Source organism: Lonchura striata, chromosome 9, assembly GCF_050655825.1.
Source record: "Lonchura striata isolate lonStrDom1 chromosome 9, ASM5065582v1, whole genome shotgun sequence".
In the NCBI taxonomy this organism is placed as follows: Eukaryota; Metazoa; Chordata; class Aves; order Passeriformes; family Estrildidae; genus Lonchura; species Lonchura striata.
Window position 1 is genome coordinate 25,412,279 of NC_140711.1, and position 20,793 is coordinate 25,433,071.

Genomic DNA, 20,793 nt, shown 5'->3' on the forward strand with positions numbered 1-20,793 from the left:
GAGATGGGATTAATTTCATCATGTCACTTGGTAGGAATAGAATTTAATGTGAAGTTTTTATCCTACATCCTTCACTGTATGTGAAGGGGTTTTTTGCTACAAATTCTATTCACATCACTAGCATAAATTAAAAATAATAGCTATATATAGTCTTTAAGTAATGTATCTCTGTAGCACATGCAATAATTTTTACTCTTATTTACTAATTTGAAACACTTAAATTATAATTTAGAGGATTCTCTGATGGTCTGCAAGTGCCTGCAGAAGTAGCTGACTATCAGGATCCATCTGAAAAATTACTTTTGTTGCTTAGTCATTCCTAAAAGCCGTGGTAAGTTAGGCCATGCATTTAATTGTTGCTGTTCCTCAGCCCTCTCCGTGCCTTGGCTGAGGTAAGTGAGCAGGTTTCTGCTCTTGTAGGGAGGTTCATGCAATGGTGAATTTCTGTGTTCAGTGTTTTGTGTTTTCTGTGTATGCTCTGTGGAGAGGAAGGAATTCCTCTTAAAGCAGCTCCTGTTGAGGGTGTGGTGGTTCTCTGCTCTCCTGTAGGGCCTCCAGCTTCTTTCTCTCATTTGGCATCATTTTGGGGGTAATTCCACTTATTTACTTGAGCAGAGTTTGTTCCAAAGGAATGAAAAATCCTTAATGTAAACATAAAGTGTACAAGGTTCAAAGCATAAGAGTTGAAACTTACTGCTCTGTCTTGTTTGTTCAACCAGCAGGATCAACATCCCCTTTTAATGACCTTTTGCCTTGGAGTTAAAATTTTATAAGCTTTTTAAACTTTGCTTCTGATTGTTTTTTCCAAATTAAATTTTAGCGATGCAGTTGGCATATACAGTTAGGTTTGTAGAAATGATCAAAGCAGTACATAATAGCCTAGCAGGGAATTAAAACGACATTAATGGAGGGTCAGGACCTTTTCACTCAGTTCTTGTGAACTACTGTCAGTGTTACAGGGAGGACCAGGACACATTTCCAGTCCAGGATGGCTGTTTCATGGTTTTGGAGATTTTTGTCCATTTGGCCATTGGAGGCTTTTCGGGAGGGAAGGAGAAGTTTACTTGATTCTCTTGGGAATTTACACATGGAAAATGATTACTGACAAAAATACCCTGTGGTTCCCCAGTCAAAAGAGGAAAAAAACATTTTCAAGTTTTACTGGGCTTAGCAACAGACTAAATAGCAGAGGGTTTCTTAGAGGTCAGTGGTTGCTTTCAGGATGATGGAAAATCTGAAATGCTAAGTCCTGTTTAAGGCATGTGTTGCCTTCCTCTGTTTTAATCCTAGTATTAAGGAGGTGCTTTGGAAGTTTTAGTGTTATTTGTAATGTATTTTGTGAGCCTTTGTAGCTGGAGTTTAGTACTTAGAAGCTTATTTGTTCTTGCCCAGCTCCTCTTCAGAACTAGCTGTTTCACTATTGAGTGCATCCTGCTTCAAACAGCATTTTTTTGACATGTGGATTCTTTTCTTGTGGTGCCCAGACAGTGTTCCTGTGCTTCTGCTTTCAAATCTCTCCTTAATCCCTTCGTTTACATAAGATCACTTTCTAATGATTTAATCTGTAATGAATATTGTTGGTAGGAATCACCATTGTGCTAATACAGGATCAGTAATTATTCTGATCACAGGTGTATAATGTTTTAATTTTGAAGTCACCTGTAGAAATTAACTTCATGAGGATATTTTAAGGATTGTTCATATAACTGGCTCTTTATAATTTGTTGGTGCGAAATTCAGCTCCTGAATGGTTACTTTTGAAAACGCTGGATGGTTTGATCATGGCCTTGTGTTTCCCAGTTTTTTATCTTCCTATTGAATAATTTTATTTGCATTGGTTAACACTGCAATATCTATTGCATCAATACTTACCCCTTTGTAAACTTTTTCTGGAGTCTGATAAAATTCCCCTTTGTCAATGTGGACAGACAAAAAGAACAGAAATTTCTTTGAAGCTAATGTGCTGTTCTGTGGTGGGGATTTGCTTTCAACTAAAAGAGTGAGAGAGGATAGAGTTGAAACTGTAATTTGTTTTTTGAATAAATTCCATGTAAATAATCAAGGTCTCTAATTTTTGTTTTTCTTAACTAAACATATATTGTTATCAGTAGGAAACTGAATGTTGTTTTAATTCTTTCAGTAAAAACACTGGTAGAAAAATAGCTTTTTATCCTTTTTTCATCCTTTAAAATAAATATTGATAGAAACTATCATAATATGGTTTGTGTTACAGGTGGTGTAATACCAAGGGCTGTACTGCTGCCACATCACAATTTTGTGGGGTTTCAGAGAGTAGTTCTGGTAAGGACACTCAATGATTTATCTATTTATTTGTCATAAAAGTGGACTGTAGTTTGGTACAATTTAGTATTACGTGCGCTTACAGTATTTGTTAGGTATCAGTTTCTGCAGTTCACTGAATCCTTACATTAAGTGTTCTTTTATTCAGTGGTCTTTAACAGCTCCTTTTGGAGCTGTTAGTGTCTCATGTGTAAATCCATATTCATTTTGTTGAGAGTTATAATGCATCAATTCACAGTATGGAAATATTAATAAATAGACCATTTGTCAAAACACATTATAAAAACTGTATTGTCTCCTTGAAGTGTGGAGTCACTATTGCCTCGGTGTTTAACAGTTTTTTAAAGGGAGTGTAAAATTACTGTATTTTGATTATAGTCTGTTTTTTTCAAGTGCTAGAGTCTTGTCTTTCTAAAGGAAAATACAAGTGTGTGGTTCAGAGGGCAGATATCCAGACTGTGTGTTGTTGTTAGTGTCTTCTAAAATGTGATATGCAGTCATGATTTTGTGGTTGTTTTCTTTAAATGTATGTAATGGCAATCCCTGTATCATTTCCTTTGATTTTGGAAACTTCCCTTAAATATATTTTCTTATCTCTTCCCCATGGCTAGAGTTACAAGGGAGATGAGATTACCTATATTTATTCTAAGGGAAAATTCCTTGTGCCACCAGGCCATCAGCAGCAATGCTCAAGTATTTTGCAAGAGCACAACTGAGCATTTGTTCTTTCATCAGGAGATAACTGAGATCACATTTGTATCTGTAGAATTTTTTAATATATACCATAATTTAACAAATGTCTTGTGGGTGTAGCAGATGTCTTTTCTTTCCCCTGCACCCCCCCTCCTTTTATTTATTTATTTATTTATTTATTTTTAAAATTTGCAATCCCTTAAAATTTTTGGCAAACTTTGTGTGCTGTCCTAGGTCATTAGAGGGCACTCAAAGACAGAGGGAATTTATTTTAACAAACCTTACCTCGCAAGTAGACCCCCACAAGGTAGATTAGGATTTTGCTGATGTTCTTTGTGGCCTTGCAGGGTAGTGTTGCACTGGCTCTGCTCCAACACATCACTTAAGCAGTTGGAGGCAGTGGGGCTGGAATATGTTTAAATATTCTTCTGGATTTATCTGTACCCATGTGGACTTTCTAAACGCAAGGCGGGGTTCACAAGAACTTCTCAATGGGGTTTTCTGGTCAAGGAAACAAATAAGGTCTTTGTGTGTTGGAGATACTGAGGAGAGAGAGGGGTGTCCTTGCTTGAGAAGTCTCTGGACTGATTAGTGGAGAAAACAAAAGGTGTTGGAAGTTGAGTGAATAAAGCCATTTTTCCCTTCTGCCATGGCATTAGGTTGGTTTATCTAAAATAATTGGGCATGGCACTACTCACACTGTGTGATTTCCAGTCCTGTAAGTCCATAATGCCTCAAGCATGCACCACTCATGCATGTAGGCTTACTTTAGAGTTTCTATGTCTTGGAGTGGCAGAAAATGGGCTTTCAGATTTACAGGAGAGAAATGGCTTTGGGAAGGTTTGAGTAGCATCACTCAAGAATGTTAAATGGAAATTCTGCAAAGTAAAAACATCATAGCTTTATAAATATTGTAAGAAAAGAAAGATGATGGGAGCTCTTTAGAGTCTGAGAAATACTGAAAATTTTTCAAAATGTTGTGAGCAATTTGTGCAGTACTTATTAAAGCATAATGTCATCTGGAGAAGTCATGTATTTCTTAATCTCTATAATCTCTTTATTTTCAAATAATGCTCCCATTACTGGAATTGGGTGAGCAGAATTTTACGTGCATAGAATCTGTTTGAGGTAAGGTAAAGATAACCAGAGATGACGAGCTTCTTTTTGTGAAAAGCCATCCTGTCTAATTTGTTTGACGCTGAACTAGCAGAAGTAGTGACTGTGACTGGTTAATTCTGCAAAAAGCAGGGCAGAGGTCACTTGTGGGACAAGCTGCAGACCATGTCAGTGCAGCTGCCTGTGTAACAGTGGCCTGCAGTTACAGGACAGGGTGTATTTCCATCTCTGCTAATGTTTTAGCTTGACTCAGCAAAACTGGTTTTTCTCCACAAAGCTGTGGTTGTGTTTCCAATTGCATCAGTGGAGGAGCATTTTAATTCAAAATAGCACCTTCTGCTGGAGGGGGGTCCTTATCAGACAGATGAGGTATTGTCAGGTTTTGAATAGTTTGCTTCAAAGGGGATTAATTAAAAAATTAGTGAGAACAGATGTCTGATGTTGGCCTGAGCAGTCAGAAAGTAGAGGAAATGTCCTGGGTTTGAACTCTTTATCTTAATTGGATCCCTTGTGACTCAGCCCATTTGATAAGAGTTTATTCAGTAGAGTCTCCTGCTTCTACTGTACAAAGCCAACAGCTTTAAATTTTAAGGTTTTTATGTATGGGTTAGGCACTCAGGCAAGATTTTGCATACAGCTTGGGAGGATGATGTCTTCAACAAAACAAAAACTTTATATACCACAGGCTGCTTTTTTATATCCAATGTGCTATACAGAAAAGCAAAATAGTGTTCTTTTAAACTACTTTTAAATGTATTTTTGAATGTCATAATATATTAGTGTACAGGTGTGTTCAGGTTCCTTTTACCAGTTAGACCTTCTGTAGAGTACCAAATTAGCAAGAGGAACATTTGGTATGCTGCTTTAATCTTCTCAGATCAACAATGCAATTACTTCTAGAGATGCAGGTGACTTTGCAATGTGTAGGAGCCGTCTGGGGCTGTGTTATGGCAGGCACACTCATCCAACCTCTGGGAATTTTTCCTTTACAGTAGTATAAATATGCCTTTAGACTTAAGCACTGATGAAGTATCAGAACTTGGCATTTATTCAAAGTTGTCCTTAGTGTGGGATAATTTGAGTTAGGCAAAATATTCCAATTTCTACAGGCAAGAAGGGAAGCTTGTTTTTATTTTTCAAGGCTTTCTGTGAAAGAAAAGACTTGTCTTGATGATTCAGATATTGGAACTGTTCCCAGTTTAAAAAAAAAAAAAGTATATTGCAGGGTATGGAAAATCTGGTTAAGGAGGCTGATGACACTGACAGTGTCATGTGCCTCTTCCATGTATTATAGGCATATCACTTCAGCATACATGCTATTCTTTATATTCTGTCAAAAGACCCCTGGTAGAGCTGCATTTTGAGGGGAAAAAAAAGATGCTGAAGGCAGAAGGGGGATCAGCTTAATGTCTAGGCAACTTTTGGAGGCACGAGTGAGTTTTTCATAAAATATATATATGCTTGAAGGGAAAAATCAATACAACTTCTTATTGAACTTTGGGTATAGCTAATACAAATGGAGATGTCTCTGCCAAAATACACAACACTAATACCTAGACAGTGCAGGTTTTGCTCATGAAAACCTCCAGTCAGATTTGAGGTATGGTACAGGGTAGGACGTAGGGATGCAGAAATGGAATGTCTGCATTGAGGGTGGTTCCTATAGCAGAAACTGAAAATTGTATAAATTAAGGGAAGAGATACTTGCAGGCTTGGAAAACAATCTGTCCCGTGTTGCAGAGTTCCTGGGGGAACTGTGTGTGTTTGTCAGAGCTGCCTGTGTGCCCAGCAGGGTCTCGTGTTGTGAGCTGAGTGTCCGCTCCCACAGTGGGACCTGACCGAGGGGCACTGCCCTGCCCCTCTGTCCCTTGGCTGTCACCTCACTGCCTCCTGAGCCCTCAAGGGACCATGATGACAGAATGGTGGCCTAGGAATGCCCAGCCTTTCATTTTGGAAAAGTAAAGCAGCACTCTGCCCTAATGACAGAGCCCTGTGTCCCCTACCCCACCTGAGGGCCACCTTTTCCAGGCTGTCTCAGGACCACACTCCTCCCTCCCTCCCTCCCTCCTGCCTCGGCTGCTGAGATGTTGCTGGGGTTGCTGTTGCTTTATTCCTCTATCACTTCATGATAGACCACACCAGCATTGCAGCTTGACACGCAGAGCAATGGAAAAAGAGATGGGAATTTTTACATTGGTCTCAGATTGCTGATATTCTGGGTTGAGATGGAAAATAGGATGAGTACGGTGACGATGCTGTGTCACTGCCTAGGACAGAGAATCAGGGCTGTCTGCAGCTGCAGTCTCTCGTGTTCCTGAGTGGCCATGCCCAGTGAAGCTGGCAGGGCTAGATAATGGGTACTCCTTCCCTAATATTTGATTTAAGTTTATCAAATAAGAAGAGCTCTGCCTCTTTGAATACCAAAAATAATGTTTGTCAGACATAGTTTCTTAATTTCTTTATGGTTTTTGAGAGATGTAGGAAGTAGCCACAAAAGGCAAGAACTCCACATCCTGTTCTTCATTAGAAATAATTCTGATATGGCATCTAAGTGATCTAGGTGCTTCTGGAAAATTTAGCTGCCTAACTTCAAAGTTCACTTGAAATTAAATTGTGAGGTGCCAAAGTGAATGTAGTTGGTTTTCTGATCCATTTCATAGGCCTTTTTTCTGAAATAAATTTGTAAGTATTAAATTTGTTTTAATTAGCACATCTTTTTTTTTTAAATGAGGAACATCTGATTTAATATTTTTTGCCTGCTAATTGGTCTTTAATTATTGAAAAAAAGCCCCCAGGTGAAGATGGTTTTGTACAGCCCTTTTGCACCTGATGTTGTTTACACTGGTAACTGATTTCTGTAATTTGTCCTCAGACACTGCAGATGAATTATTCCTGAACAAAAATGTACTGTAGTTCTAAGATGGCTTCTTAAAGACTCAGAGCTGTGGTTTGCACTTTTTCATACTGGGGCTGCTTTTGGTTTTATTTAAAAGAATAAGATGGTGTTGTGGGTGGCATTGGTGTAGTGGTATGTGGAAAAGAGGCTTTTTTTTTCTGCAGATTAGCAGCCAGTAGGGCAGGGATAGTGCAGGAGTGTGGGAGTAGACATTGCTCTTAGAAGTTCACATGTATTCTGGTTTTGTATTCATGTGACCAGTTGAAGAAACGTGTTATTTGGGACTCTTGGTTTGGCAAAAACTGGGGGGAGGTTTCCCACTTTTTTCAAGATCCTACACTCATAATGGTTGTTTACCTGCAGATTCCTGCAGGCTCATTTCAGGCTGCTTTACTGAACAGAGGTGGATGTGAAACTGCTTGGGCAAAGCAAAGAGTTGCGTTTTTAATCTGAGGGTAAACTTCTTAAGCTTTCTTTAGACCTCCATTCATGCATAATGCTGCAGTCAGTTGCGAGTTACATGTCTTTAAATCTCTTGAGGTGAACATATTGGGTCTAGAAGAACTTGTCATTTTACATTTAATATATTCCAGGCTTTAGGATATGTTTCATGGCTGTGGAAAAGTTTGAATACTAAATATGATGAATGTTAGCCTATATTTTCGATACCAAATTCTGCTGGCAAACTCCATTAGATTTTTAACATGTTTCATATCTGGGTAAATGGAAAAAAGCTTGTTTAAAGTGCAGTGTATTTCTGCTATTAATGTTCACAAGTAGCAATCTGTTTGCCATTAATCCACAACTTATGAGTAATACTGACCCTGTCCTAAGAAGTCAGAGGTATTCAAGGTTTTTGTCTTTAAAAAATCCACAGCAAACCCCAGCATTGTTAGTATAACTAATTAATTGTTTTCCCTGTCCAAAGGGCACCCTCTTCTTTTTCTTCATCACAATTTTAAAAATAGGCAAAGAAATCTGGCCTCCTCTTCAGTAATAGCAAGTTCTGATGTAGTTGCTCTTGAGCGGATTCTGTGATTAATGGCCACTAAAGCTGGAAATTATCTTTCCTTGTTAACAGTTCATATTTTCTTGACTTGAAATTTCAATAAATTGTAACTAAAGGATCTTCTCTATGTCCTGTGGGGTTGTTAGGTTGGATTTTTTTCCTTTTTCACCCCATTATGGTATTCCCTCACAGGGGTTTTGTGTTTCATCCTTAAATTTTCAGAAACCCGGGACTCAGGGCTGTTACTGTTCAACAAGACATCTGCCTCAGGAAAAGAATTGGCAGCTTTTATGCATCACAAAGGAATTTCAGAAAAATTATTTATTCCCAAATTAGATTCTGCCAGAGTACATAATTCTAAAACGTCTTTTCTCATGGGAAAGGCATAAAAGCCTAGGTTTAACTATGGGGAAATAAGCTGGGTTTATTTGCGTTTAGAATGGATCAAAGCCTCTTCAAGACCTGTTCTGTGCACTGAGCACCTCGTTACTGCCTCTGTCTTTTTCGTATGTTTATATCCTCAACACTGCTGAAGCTGTACTGTGCCTGATAATCCCTGATGTTTTCTAAAATAACGTAGGGGGCAGGAAAGATGCTCACACACACACAGAGCATCCTTCCACTCCAGGAAATGCTTCTTCTCCATTTGTGTGGTCAGTATTATTTATGGAGTATTTATGTCAACTTTTTACACTGAAAATAATACCTACCCAAATAACTTTGTAGGTGCTTAAAAGGTGAGATGAGAGTGTTCAGGTTCATCCTGAGGGGCAGAGTAAATGAGGGAGTGGATCCTTTGTTAGGAAAGGTCGTTTTCATGGAGCTGTTTGTGCCCAGACTGATGCATGTTTGGCCTTCAGTTTTAATTTAGTTGTTCACTAGGGAAGAGGAGCCAGTCCCAGAAAACCTGCAGAAATTTAATTTAGTTACCCACGTAATGATATCAACCTTCATAAACACCAAAAATACAGTGTTTTGAAAAAAAAAAAGCCTATTTGAGAACCATCAAGAAAAAGTGGCCACTGATGAGTGTTTCCAAACTTGGACTCTTGGACAGAATTCACTGCTCTCAGAACTGCTGGGCATGGGCTGCTCGGATCCCTGCAGGCTCAGCCTTGCAAGTCCCCAGTCACACCACAAAGCACAGTTTGGAGTATTTTTATTTTGCTGTTGGTTGTGCAGAAATTCTAGATGTGCAGTCTGAAATGGACTTGAGTAGGTAGGTGCCCAGCTGAGATGCTGTGCTGAGCTGTGGGCACCAGCCTGGGGCAGAGGGGAGGTGCTGGCTGGCTCTGCAGACCTGCTCTGGTCCCAGTTTCTGCACCTGACCAGGTGCTGGGAGCTCAGAGCAGTGCTCCGTTACTCTGTGCAGGTGTCACTCTGAATCACCTCCAATTCTTGTTGTTATGGCAACATTAAAAAAAACTTCCTTATCAAGGGTGAGGGAACCCATGCTGGTAAATTCACTGACGTGCGTCAGACAAAGGCCTTTCTCCTGCAGGCTGTTCAGGACGTGACTCAGGGCACCAGGCTAAACAAACAAGGACAAATAAAATGAACAGGGTTTACTTGGACTAGAAAACACTGCTGTTGATGATGAATTGAAATTTTTTTTTTTTCCAACCAGCAGAATTTATTTGTGCAAAACGTTAGCAACTTGTGTTGTAATGGAAAAGTAATGAAAGAAGGGCATAGAAAAAGGAGTGACTGAAGGAGGTACAGATGAATGCTCTGAAGAGCAGATGGAGAGGTGGGCTTAGGAGTGCAGAGAATGTCTGGGCAGTGCTTGGTGAGTAGGTGAAAACCACGGCAAATGTGTGGCCACAGGCTTGAGATAGGATGTCAGATGAAGAGATGAAAGCTGGAAGATGGATCACCAGCTTGGGAAGGATAGCAAGGGCAGTGGGCAGAAGCTGCAAAAGGGTGACACTGCATGAAAAGGGAAGAGGAGCCCATACAGTCATATGAAAAAAACCCAGACAAGATAGGGCTGCTGTTGTAGGAGTGCAGAAATACCTTCCCACAGCTGCTTCTGGGAACTACATCTGCTGTTTTATTACCAGCAGGTAGCAATGTAAATATTTCAATCATAACAAATAGAATCCATGCCAGGCTATACAATCACTAATCACCATTCTACAAAAAGATTTACAGAACACACAAAACTCCCCCCAAAAATCACAGACAGCTGAGAACTGACTAATTACAAAAGTCTGCCCAAACAGCATCAGTTTTCCATGGAGAAATAAGTGGCATTAGCTGGAGAATGAGTCTTGTTTTGTAAGCCATCAGCATCCAGCAGCAGCCTAGTGAAAAACTGTGTCACTGTTAGTGCACCAGTATCCATCAGCTCAAGCAATTGATGTAGATGTAATCACTGTCTCTAATAGAAATAAAGTCAGGGTAATGGAACATTGTCACAGGATCAATGTCTCCTGTTTTGAAAATAAACCCCCTCAGCTTTGCTTTTGCATTTATGTACCAGCAGGCAACCACATCATTCAATTCAATTGACACAGTCCCTTAGAGCCCTGAATGATCTATTGTGGGAACATCAGGAAGAACATATTGGAAAAAATGGAATGTTCCTGATCAGACTTACAGGCCATGTTATTTAGTGGGTTTTCTAGCAGTGAAAATGAGAATAAACCAAGTGAGAGCAGAAACTTAGCACGGTATGGAGATTTTTAACCCCATTTAGCTGTTAATTTCTACAGGTTCTTGATCAAAAACATTGAACCACAGGAGTTGAGTTGTTTATTTTTAGTGGTGGTGTTCACAAATAGAAAAGCACTTTTGGACCTTACCCCTCCCCTCCTTAGTCTCAGCAGAAGCCCTTGATGGGGCTCATTTTGGCTGACTCAAGGGCTCTTCTCAATCTGTTATTTTCTCAGAATTTTTTACAGTTTGATCCAAGCAAGGTTTTATGGGTGTGCTCCCACATTCATCCATAATTAATTTCTTGCAAAGGCTTTAATGCGGCACAGGAGATCAGCAGCCATATAGTTGCATACTTAAAACCAGGTGCATGCCAAAAAAGCATATAGAAGATTTTAAACAATGTTGCAGAAAAGGCTTTTTCCAGTTTTCACCTTTCTTGGGCTTGATTCCAGCAGCTGTTCTGTGTCTAGATCCAGGCAGCATTAGCAGGCAGCTATTTTAGCACTTATAAAGCCATTGAACAATTTCACAAAGCCTTCTTGAGATAGGGTCTAAAAGTTTGATTGCAGAAGCCTGTCTTTATTGGAATTAGGTATTCCTGAAGGACTCTAACTCTCTCTAAAAGGACATCTTTCTAATGGCCTAATGGAATGGAAGCTGCAGAGCTTGTTTGATGTTACCGCTGTTCCTGAGATGCCTCTCTAATAAGGTGATTTTCCCTTTTTGAGGGACAGATGGACAGATGTCTCTCCCTGGAGGAATGCCAAGCATTTGTCTGGTGCTTCCCTCTCCATTACAGAGATATATTTAGCACACAGAGCCTAGAATTTGGACCTTGCAGGTCATCTTGAAGTAATCCATACTGGCCAAACCTACACCAGTGCTCCCTCAGGTGATTGTGCTGATTCTGGTTATCAGTCAGGACCAATCACTTTCTAATCAGTTCTACAAATGCCACATTCCAGTTTTGCTGCTATAGTCATCTGTCCAACTTGTCCTATGGGTAGGACAGTCTAACCCTGAAGGTCATCCTATCAAACCACAGGTTCTTCCTTTCTAAAAATGCCTTTGATCTGGACTAGACAATTGATCAAGGAGCATTCCATAACGTTTAGCTGTATTTCCTGGTGCATTCTGATAATTATTTAAGTATTGAAAAAGAATGGTGGTTTAATCTGTCTGGACAGTTTTCATTTAATCCCAGTTTGTCTCCATCAGGGAGCCTGAGCTCGGTGATTAAAAATCCTTCCCAAAACAAGATGTTTGGGCTTGGGATCTTGTGGGGAATCAGGGAGGGATGGCTTTCATGAAGTAATCAAAAACGATGCAGGATTTACTGCTCGAGGTTTTGTTGCATATTCTGAGCAGCTGAGTTTGGCTTTTAAGTTATGAAGGAATGTATTTGCATCTGCAGAAGGCTGTATCAGGACTAGCTCCATTTCAGCAAGGTTGTAATTGTCATGCGGGACAGTTGTGCCTTTAAAGAGGTGTCACAGAATCACAGAATAATTGGCATTGGAAGGGACCTCTGGAGATCCTTTAGTCCATCTGTGTCTACTTTCACTGTTACCCAGAGAGTTGAAAAATCTTTAAAATACTAATAAACAATATGTCTTTACTGTTCCTGTAGAGGAAATAAGAAGAATCTTCCCCAAACATAATTTCTTCTGCTGTTGCATTGTAATAACAAAAAGAAAAGAAGGTTTAAGAACCTAAAATGTTGACTAAAGCGTCAATACCAGAAATATCCCTGTATCTTTGCTCAGCCTAGGAATTTACAAAATGTGGCTGCCAAGAATCACTGCAAGATGCCCTATAGCTGTCCAGGAAGATGTGTTTTCAGCTCTAGAAAGCACAGAAGTTTGCAGCTCTGTAGCCATAGCTCTGGAAACACAATACTGGATATGCTGTCCTTGTGTCTGTGCTGTCACATCCGGAATTCCAGCCTCCTGGGTCACACAGCATGGGACTTTGGGGAGGAGATTCAGAGTTCAGTAATTAAATACTACTTTGCTCTAGGCAAAATCAACAAATGGGCTTCATCTGCAGCATGTTTTGTAACTGTACTCAGGACTGGGCTGCATTTTTCAGATAAGTAGACAGTAACTTACTTTTAGCCAAGGTTCCGGGTGATTTTGTGTTTTGTTGTGGGTTTTGTTTGGTTTTTATTTTTTTCCTTCTCTTCCCTTTCAGGGTTGTAATTCTTTTTCTTCAGAAGATTTCAGACTGGCTTTGTCATCTCGTATTCTTCATACTCTCAAATTGGCATGGAAAGGCAGAGACTGTTGCCATAAATTAGGTCACTAAAGCTGAAGTACAGAATACAAATATTTATTGCCTGAGCTAAGGAAGGCAATTATGAAGAAAGGAAAAGTGGTTTTGTTTGTTTTTTTTTTTTTGTATTCAGGAATTAAGCTATATTCCTGAGGTTGAGCGCAAAGCAGTTTAGTTAAACAATGAACATGAGAAGCATCTCTTGGTTTAAATTACTAGAAGGAAAAATAGCAAAGCCTGATGATATGAGAAATCAGTAAGAAGGTTAATGAGATAGAATTACAGATAATTTTTGTGCAAGTGCACATCTGACATATTATTAAATCTAAAACAAAAGGGCATTTAGCTAATAGCAACTTAGAGGCACAGGTAAAAATGCAGAAAATGAGAACACTATTTTGAGATATTACAGAAAACATCTGGGCATTTAACTTGAAAAAAAATGTTTTTCTTTTCATTCAGAATGTTAGAATTCCTAACTGCAGATCATCAGATAGTAGGAAAACTTTTCTGAGGGTTCAATTGTACTGTGTCCAATACAATATTGGCCCCCATTGCTCAAGCAAACATGTGAAAGGGTACACTTGAAGAAAAGTCAACCTTTTTTGCCTTTTTACAGTGTGACAAAATGTTCATTTTGATTGAAATTGGTGTCTAATAAATTCTGACGCAGAGGATGTACAACAAGAGTCGTAGACTGCATGCTTGATAGAAAGAAACTATTAATTAATTTTCTGAGTTTTCCTTTATAAAGCATTTCTAAAGGCTGTGCACAGCTCTTCTGGATGTAAACTTAGGAATTTCTTCAGCCAATGGGGATGGACCCACCGTGTCTCAGGGAAGAGCATTGGGAGAAAGCTTTAGTAGAACAGCAGCCACAAGGAATGGTGTTTCGTGGTTTAAATCTCCAGTTCTGTGACCTGTGCTGGCTTTGGTATCTGAATGAAATCTGCTGAAACCTCACATATCCAGGAGTTTGCCAGGTTTGAGTGGCTGTATTGAAACAGCACCCTTTGCTCTTTTTATTTTAATCATCATGGCCATTAAAACCAAGAAATAATCTTAAGCAACAATTGATAAAATATCTATGTGTGCATATGCTAGCAAAGTACTTGTCTAGATTTCTTGCAAAAGAGGAAAAATAAAAGCTCCAATGGCAATATTTTTGTTGTAGGGGATTTATTGTTTCTGCAGACAGACTTCTGTTTTCCATGGATTAATGTAGCAGTCTGTTTATGTCTGAACATTAAGCATTCTTCAGGGCTACCCAGAGCCTTAGCTGCTCCCTTTAACATATCATATTTGTAGCAAACTAATGACTGGTATGGTTTTGGGGAACTATTATTCACAGCAGCATGTCAGGTTTTCCTGTTATCCTACCTGTTGGGAATCTGTTGGAGCCCAGCTACAACTGCAGAAATACCACTTTCTTAGGCTGTTATTTGATGATACAATAACACTAATTGTAGTGTAACTCCAGTATACATTATCAAATGGTGATTAAGAGATACCCAGTAATAATCTGATGTATAAACCTTCTCTGCCAGTTCAGGTTTGTCTGGAAAAATCCCCTAAACAACCAAAAAAACCTATTAGGCCAGGAGCCATATCAGGTGGCATCTGTTCTCCAGCATTTGGCATGAACCTGGACAAAGGAGTGCAAAGCTAGCACAAACATGTGGGGTGGAATAATGATTTGTCAGAAGCACAGCCAGGTTTGCACTGTTGGGCACTGATTAGACCTGGTGTTGCTGAGAGTAGAATTCAATCTCCTTTTTAACGGATTTTAGTTGTAGATTTTCCCCCAGGTATGAAGTGTGTGAATGGTCCTCAAGGGACAGAGGTGCTGGGGTGAGACCTGCCCTGTCTCCCTTGGGGCAGGCACAGAAACACAGCCATGCTTCTGACAGCTTGGGAGCAAAGCCAGAGCTGGTGTTGTCTCTGGGATAATAAACTGCCTTTCCTTTGGAAAAAGTAGCTTCCAAGTGAATTTTTGTGTGATTCCTGGCATGCATTGAGTGGGTCAGTTTGTCTAAAGCACAGGTGTGTGTGTCTTGTCTGCTCCTGACCTGTTACTGAGTAAATCTCAAGGCTGGCATCTCTATAGACTGTTGACTTTTATGGCTGATGTGTGTTATGCCTGATAAATTTTGGGACTTTAGGGACTTTCTATAGCAGACTTAAAAATTACCTGGGATATCTGGATGTTGTGCTGATTCTGAATAGTGGTGTTACAAACTACAGGCCCATCCTCTGGGAAGGGAAATTAATCCTGGGAAGAGGCCTGCTGAAATGGAGTTTTTTTTGAGCAGGGAATATCGATCCTGGTGTGGTCCCATGAGCAATTTGAGCATCATTCATAAGCTCTCAGGCCCATCCTTTTGTTACCTGTTATAGGGTATTTTATTTATTTATTTAATCCTGGTTTTACCAGTGAGGAATCCACTTCACATGTGCTGTGCTTGCTCCAGTGTGCAAAACAGAAGTAGAGGCAAGTGGGAGAGATTTCCTTTAAAAGCAGAATTGGATCTAAAACAGCAATGTGGGTGCATCATTCTTTGCCATGTAATTCCACAGAATGATTTGAGGAAGACCTGGAATGTTTCTAAGGGCAAGGAAGATAAAGGGCCTTAAGGATCTCATCACATTTTTGGAATGGGGCATAAAGCTGCAAATATTTTAAGATATTTTAATGGTCCCTATGCAAATTAGGCTACAAATCTAAGATTGCTAGGAATTGCATGTTAACTTCTACTTACTTTTGTCTCATTTTTATGTGTCTCTTTGGTGATTTAATTTCTGCATATAAAATGAAGAGCAATATTAATATCTATTAAAGTGTCCAAAATGAGTAGTTGATTGCTTGTGGAAATAGTGAACCTGGGGGGGAATCAGCCAGCATTGATGAAGTAATTTTTTTAGGATGTAGGGTACATGTGTATAGTCATGGGTCCCTTGTCACAAACAATATGAGGGTTGGCAGTGTAAGCCTGGTGTTAATTCAGCGTGTGTCCTCTTCTACTGTATTTTTAAAGTGACATTTTGCTTTGGGTTGGAAGGAAGGTGGTTTGCTGCTGCTCATTCTTCTCACATTTCTTGTGTCACTTGGCTGTGGGATGCTGTCCCCAGGCTCTGCCCGAGCCACAGAGCCTGGGGTGGGGGAAACACAGAAAAGACCTCCCGACAAAATGTAAAGGAGCACTGAAAACGTGCACAAAGCAGTATTTTGGTAAAACCTTTTGCACTATTTCCAGTTTCAAGCCCCTCATCAGGCGAACCATGCGTTCCTTGGAGCTGTTTCTGTGTTTTTGGTGCCACAGCTGGTGCTGCAGTGCCACCTCCTGATGGCCGGGCAGGAGCTGCTTGTGAAAACACTCGCAACCAGCCTTGGAAAATTGAGGCTCCTTTGATTCAGGCAGGGTGAAGAACACTTTTGACAGACAAGCAAAACATTGGGTTTTTTTTTTCTTCTTTCAGCTACCCAGCTACATAACAGGTGAATTGATGTGGCACCTCCACAGTTCTGCTTTGAGGGGGGAGCCCTCTTTATATAAATAATTCAGGACCGCTCTGTGTGACAAATAGCAGTTTCATCAGATTTCTGTGGTTTGATCTATCGTTTTTGGTGATGCAGCAGGATTTTGAAACTCTGTGACAGACCTGTGAAAAAAATACTGCCAATTGTGTATGTGTATGTAATGTAAAAAAAACCTTCTTTATGAGCCTCTTTAAAATTAATTACCTTCTCTGAAGGAAAATATTGTTCCTCTTCCTACAGCATTTTTGTGTAAAAAAGTCTTAAAGAAAGATAATTTGCTCCACGTATGGCAACAAAACTTAGCTGAATAAAATTAGTGTTTGGTCCTGCACATGGTGGAATTGGTTGCTAATGCATTAAATGGCTAAAAATGCCATTCCTTTTACATTCTGCTCAGTAAAACAGTCCTCAAAGATGTATTGGAGTTTGGCAGGGATGTCTTGTACCCCAGGCGTGGCTGGGGCTGTGGAGAGGTGGACTAAGGTTGGTATCAAGTACCTCCCTGTACCAGTCATGTTGCACCTAATTAGAAGTAATTGTCTTGGGGCAACTTTTTCCTTTAGAAATGAAAAGGATTTAAGTAGAACTACAATTTAATTTTTTTCCTTGAGAAACTAAAGCCATCTCCCCCACAGCATGGCTGTGAGCTGGGTGATTTCATGCCTGGGGCAGTTTTGGGGATATCCATGTGTGGTTTCAGGCAGATAAACTCCTCTTCATACCTGAGTTCATCCTTCAGCCTCTACTCATCATGAGGGGCTTGAGTCTTGTTTTTACAGCACGATGGGACTTGTAGGAAAGTCAATCCTGGAGCACTGTTCCCACTGTCCAGCTGAGTTGCAGCTGACTGGTAAAACTCAGAGTTGGATGATAAGAAAAACAGTATGGTTGTTTTCTCCTGTTACCTTGGGAGTTTTTGCTAGGAAAAGATGCCCAGGGGGAATCCACATGGCAGCCTTATAATGCCAATCACAACTTTGTAGTTGTTACTTTCTGTTGTATTCACCATTTTCCCACTGGAGCAGCAGTGGGATGTGGTCTGACCATGCAGCCATGTAGCAAAAGCTTTTTATTTTGAATGATGTAGGAAAACCCATTCTCTAGTACTTTTATACATCAGATCCCAGGTAAAACTTTGTCAAATAGCAGTAGGAAAGTCACTTTGCCTTCTCAGATTCCAGTTCTATAGGAGAAGCAGCAGTGGTGGTCAGCTGGGTAAAAACCTGGGAAGGTTTGCTGATGGAAAGTGCTGGACAGATAATTGGAGCAGGAGGTGGACATTATTTCATAACATGTTCTGAAAGCTGATGTTTTCACTTGTTTACTTGGAAAGGTCAGAGTTTTCAAACATTCAGACATCATGAGAATGTTCTCAAAAACAAGACTTTGAGTTAGAAAAATTACTGTATTCTGTCTCTTCATGTCTTAAAGACTGCTGTTGCCTCATATTTTCCAAGTTTATAATCAAAAGTATTTATAGTCCGATACGTGATTTGTCTTGCTAAATATTGGCCATTACTAAAATCAAGAAAAAAACTGTGTGTGTAAGTATATATATATCCCATCAATATTTTTGAAGCATTGATTGAAAGCCTAGGGAAATGTTACTAAAAATAGACTGTTTAAAGTTTGTTTCTAATGTCAAGAATTCCTTTTGCAAAGCCAAAAGACATGGCTGTTTTCTAATCTTTAGTGGGATTAGCTGGGCTTGTTTGAACAGACACCATGTTGTAGCTCGTACTGTTCTGCACCTTTTTACTAGAGCAGGAGTACCTGAAAACTGGAGTAGATAAGAACATAACCTGAAAACTGGAGTAGATAAGAACATAAAAGTGAGAACCTGCCAGGATGCCAATGTGAAATCACGGTCTTGGTCTTTGTTAACCAGGCAGAGAGAGCCCCATGTTATAAAAAATGTATTCCATAGCAGTAATGTAGATGGGATGAAGCTTGCTCGATTATTTTGTAAAACCTGTGATATGAAGCCTTTTTTAGTACTGGTATTAAACAGCAGAGTTCCCCAGTCCATACCAACTTGCATCGTATGAGAATCTGTCCCATTAATATTTAATTTACTGACCTTTATTTTGTGGTGAGACAAATGACTTTTTAATGACTCCAGTAGACTTATTTGCATTATAAAATAAAGCCATTGTCAATGCTGCCAGGGAGCTACTTACTTTATAAATATAGCATTTGTTGGGAAATACCTATTAGGTACTAAAAATACTTAATTGACCTACTTTTTTTTTATTATTTGCAGGGTTGTGTCCTTTGTTGTGACCTCATGGTTTAACTGGGAATAAAGATGAGTATAAGCAGTGATGAGGTTAACTTCCTGGTATATAGATACTTGCAAGAGTCAGGTGAGTTTTTACACTTCTGGTTATTAAACAATGCATAATTTATTTGATCTTCATCTGCAACTGGCTTTAGCAAACACAGGCTTATTTAACTATTTTGCCAGTAGGCATGTGCTTCTGTCTGAACTGTTTCTTGGTGTTTCTTCTCAACAAGAGAATGAATTCCTGCCAAGTTACCTTCTGTAACTTAATCAGATTTAGTCATTTGTAGTCTTCAGATGGCAGTCAAGGACTCACTCGATTGCTAAAATGCATTTTTCTGGAGATCGCTTCTCTGCAGGGTGATGATGGCACTTTGCACCATTTTCTTCAGGGCTGCCTGAAGAAGAAAATAGAAAGATCAGCAAAATGCTGGTTTTTCCTGTTGTTTTGGAGTGATGGTGTTTCTGCCAGCTGGTCTTGTGTAGCCGAATTCCTTGCCTGAACATGACTGGGAGGGCAGATGTGGCTGTGTTTGAAAGGAAGAAGTGACAACTGTGACTATGGCTTGTATCACTTGACTCTAAATAGAGATAAACAGATTTTTTAGAGGAATAACCCAAAAAGCCTCCATCCCTCCAGGACCTTTTTTTGGAGGATCTTGTCCTTCTGAGTAGCTGGATTCTCCTGCTTCTTAGAAGAAAGAGCAAAAGACACTTGAATGTTGTCAGACTTGAAAATAAACCTTTTTCTTATCATATCCCTCCACACTGACTGTGTCTGTACAACACAAGAATGCAGCAGTGCTGCCTTATTTTTAAAGCTTCCCCAGCCCAGTCGGATCAGCAGTTTGAGTTTGTGTTGCATGTTTGGGTTTCTAGATGCAGCCATATGGCTTCAGGGAGTTTTGTGGTGGTGGTTATTTGTGAAGCTCTGTAAGAGACAACATCATCTTTTACTCACAACTGTGATATTGATTGCTTAACACAGCCTACATTTAGAATGGGAAGATCTGACTGGAAGTCAGGGCATGCCCTAGTAAATGAACAAGTGATGATTGTCAGCTGGAAGGAGGGAATATGATCTCAGCAGTACATAAAAGAAATCTGCATATTAAAGCAAAATACACTGTTATTTAAGACTGGAGCTTTAAGAGATCATCTTTAATGTATATACATACAGATATATAAGAAAATATACACATATATTTCATATTTTACCTTGGTGTTTCAATGTTTATTGATTCATAGTTTTTGTTTAGTGATTGCTGATAGGTGGCTTCAGGCTTGTTGGAAATGCATTTGACTGATGCAACATATGTCCACTGCTCATGGACTTCCCAAATTGAGAAGAGAAGCACCAGAAGCAATGGTGGATGGCAGACTTTTACAGTTTCTGCTTGTCAAAAGAAAGCAAAACCTCATTTTTCTGCCTGAATGTACTGAAAACTACTACACACTCTTATGCCAGTTGCAAATTGCTTTTGTCATAGAAGCCAAACTTACAAAATTGCTTCATCTTCATTTGAAAATTTGCAGGCAGCTTCTTGCTTACGTGGCAGGGAAAAAGGAAAAAAAATAAAATGGTTTAAGAAAAAATGCCATGACAATAGTTAACTTGCTGAAACAACTATTTTTCTCTTGCTTAAATTCACTTTCTCAAGGTGTTCAAATAAATAGCAAGCAGCTACCATTGCTGCACCATAACATGTTTGCCACTTCTTAATCAGTGCACAGTGCTGATGTAGCTCTAAATGCCAGAGCATGTACAATTATGGCAGCACTGTACCATGAGCTGAATTCTGTTCACAGACAGATCCATTTCACTTTGATGGGTATCAAATCAGTGAGTGAAAATAGCAAGTGAGTCTTGTGTCTTGGATATATATTTTTTAATTAAATACTACATATGATACAATGTCAAAACATTTAGTTTTTGAATATACAAACATATTTAAATGCTACAGTGAATTGTGTATTTTATATTGACTCGTGCACAAATGTTTTGCCATTGATACTGTAAT

The 20,793-nt window shown here is 39.4% G+C and overlaps 1 protein-coding gene across 4 annotated transcripts in view; it reads left to right on the plus strand.

The window, feature by feature from the left end:
- The window catches only part of TBL1XR1 (TBL1X/Y related 1), a 103,191-nt gene that overhangs the window by 66,388 nt on the left and 16,010 nt on the right, over nt 1–20,793 (plus strand). For 2 of the 4 annotated variants that reach the window (XM_021548234.4, XM_021548236.4), the window contains exons 3-4: nt 2,234–2,301; nt 18,752–18,854. In XM_021548234.4, coding sequence (XP_021403909.1) covers nt 18,797–18,854 — 58 coding nt within the window. In that variant the 5' untranslated portion in view covers nt 2,234–2,301; nt 18,752–18,796. The remainder of the gene's footprint in view (nt 1–2,233; nt 2,302–18,751; nt 18,855–20,793) is intronic. The other 2 variants (XM_021548235.4, XM_077785729.2) reach the window with 1 other exon arrangement.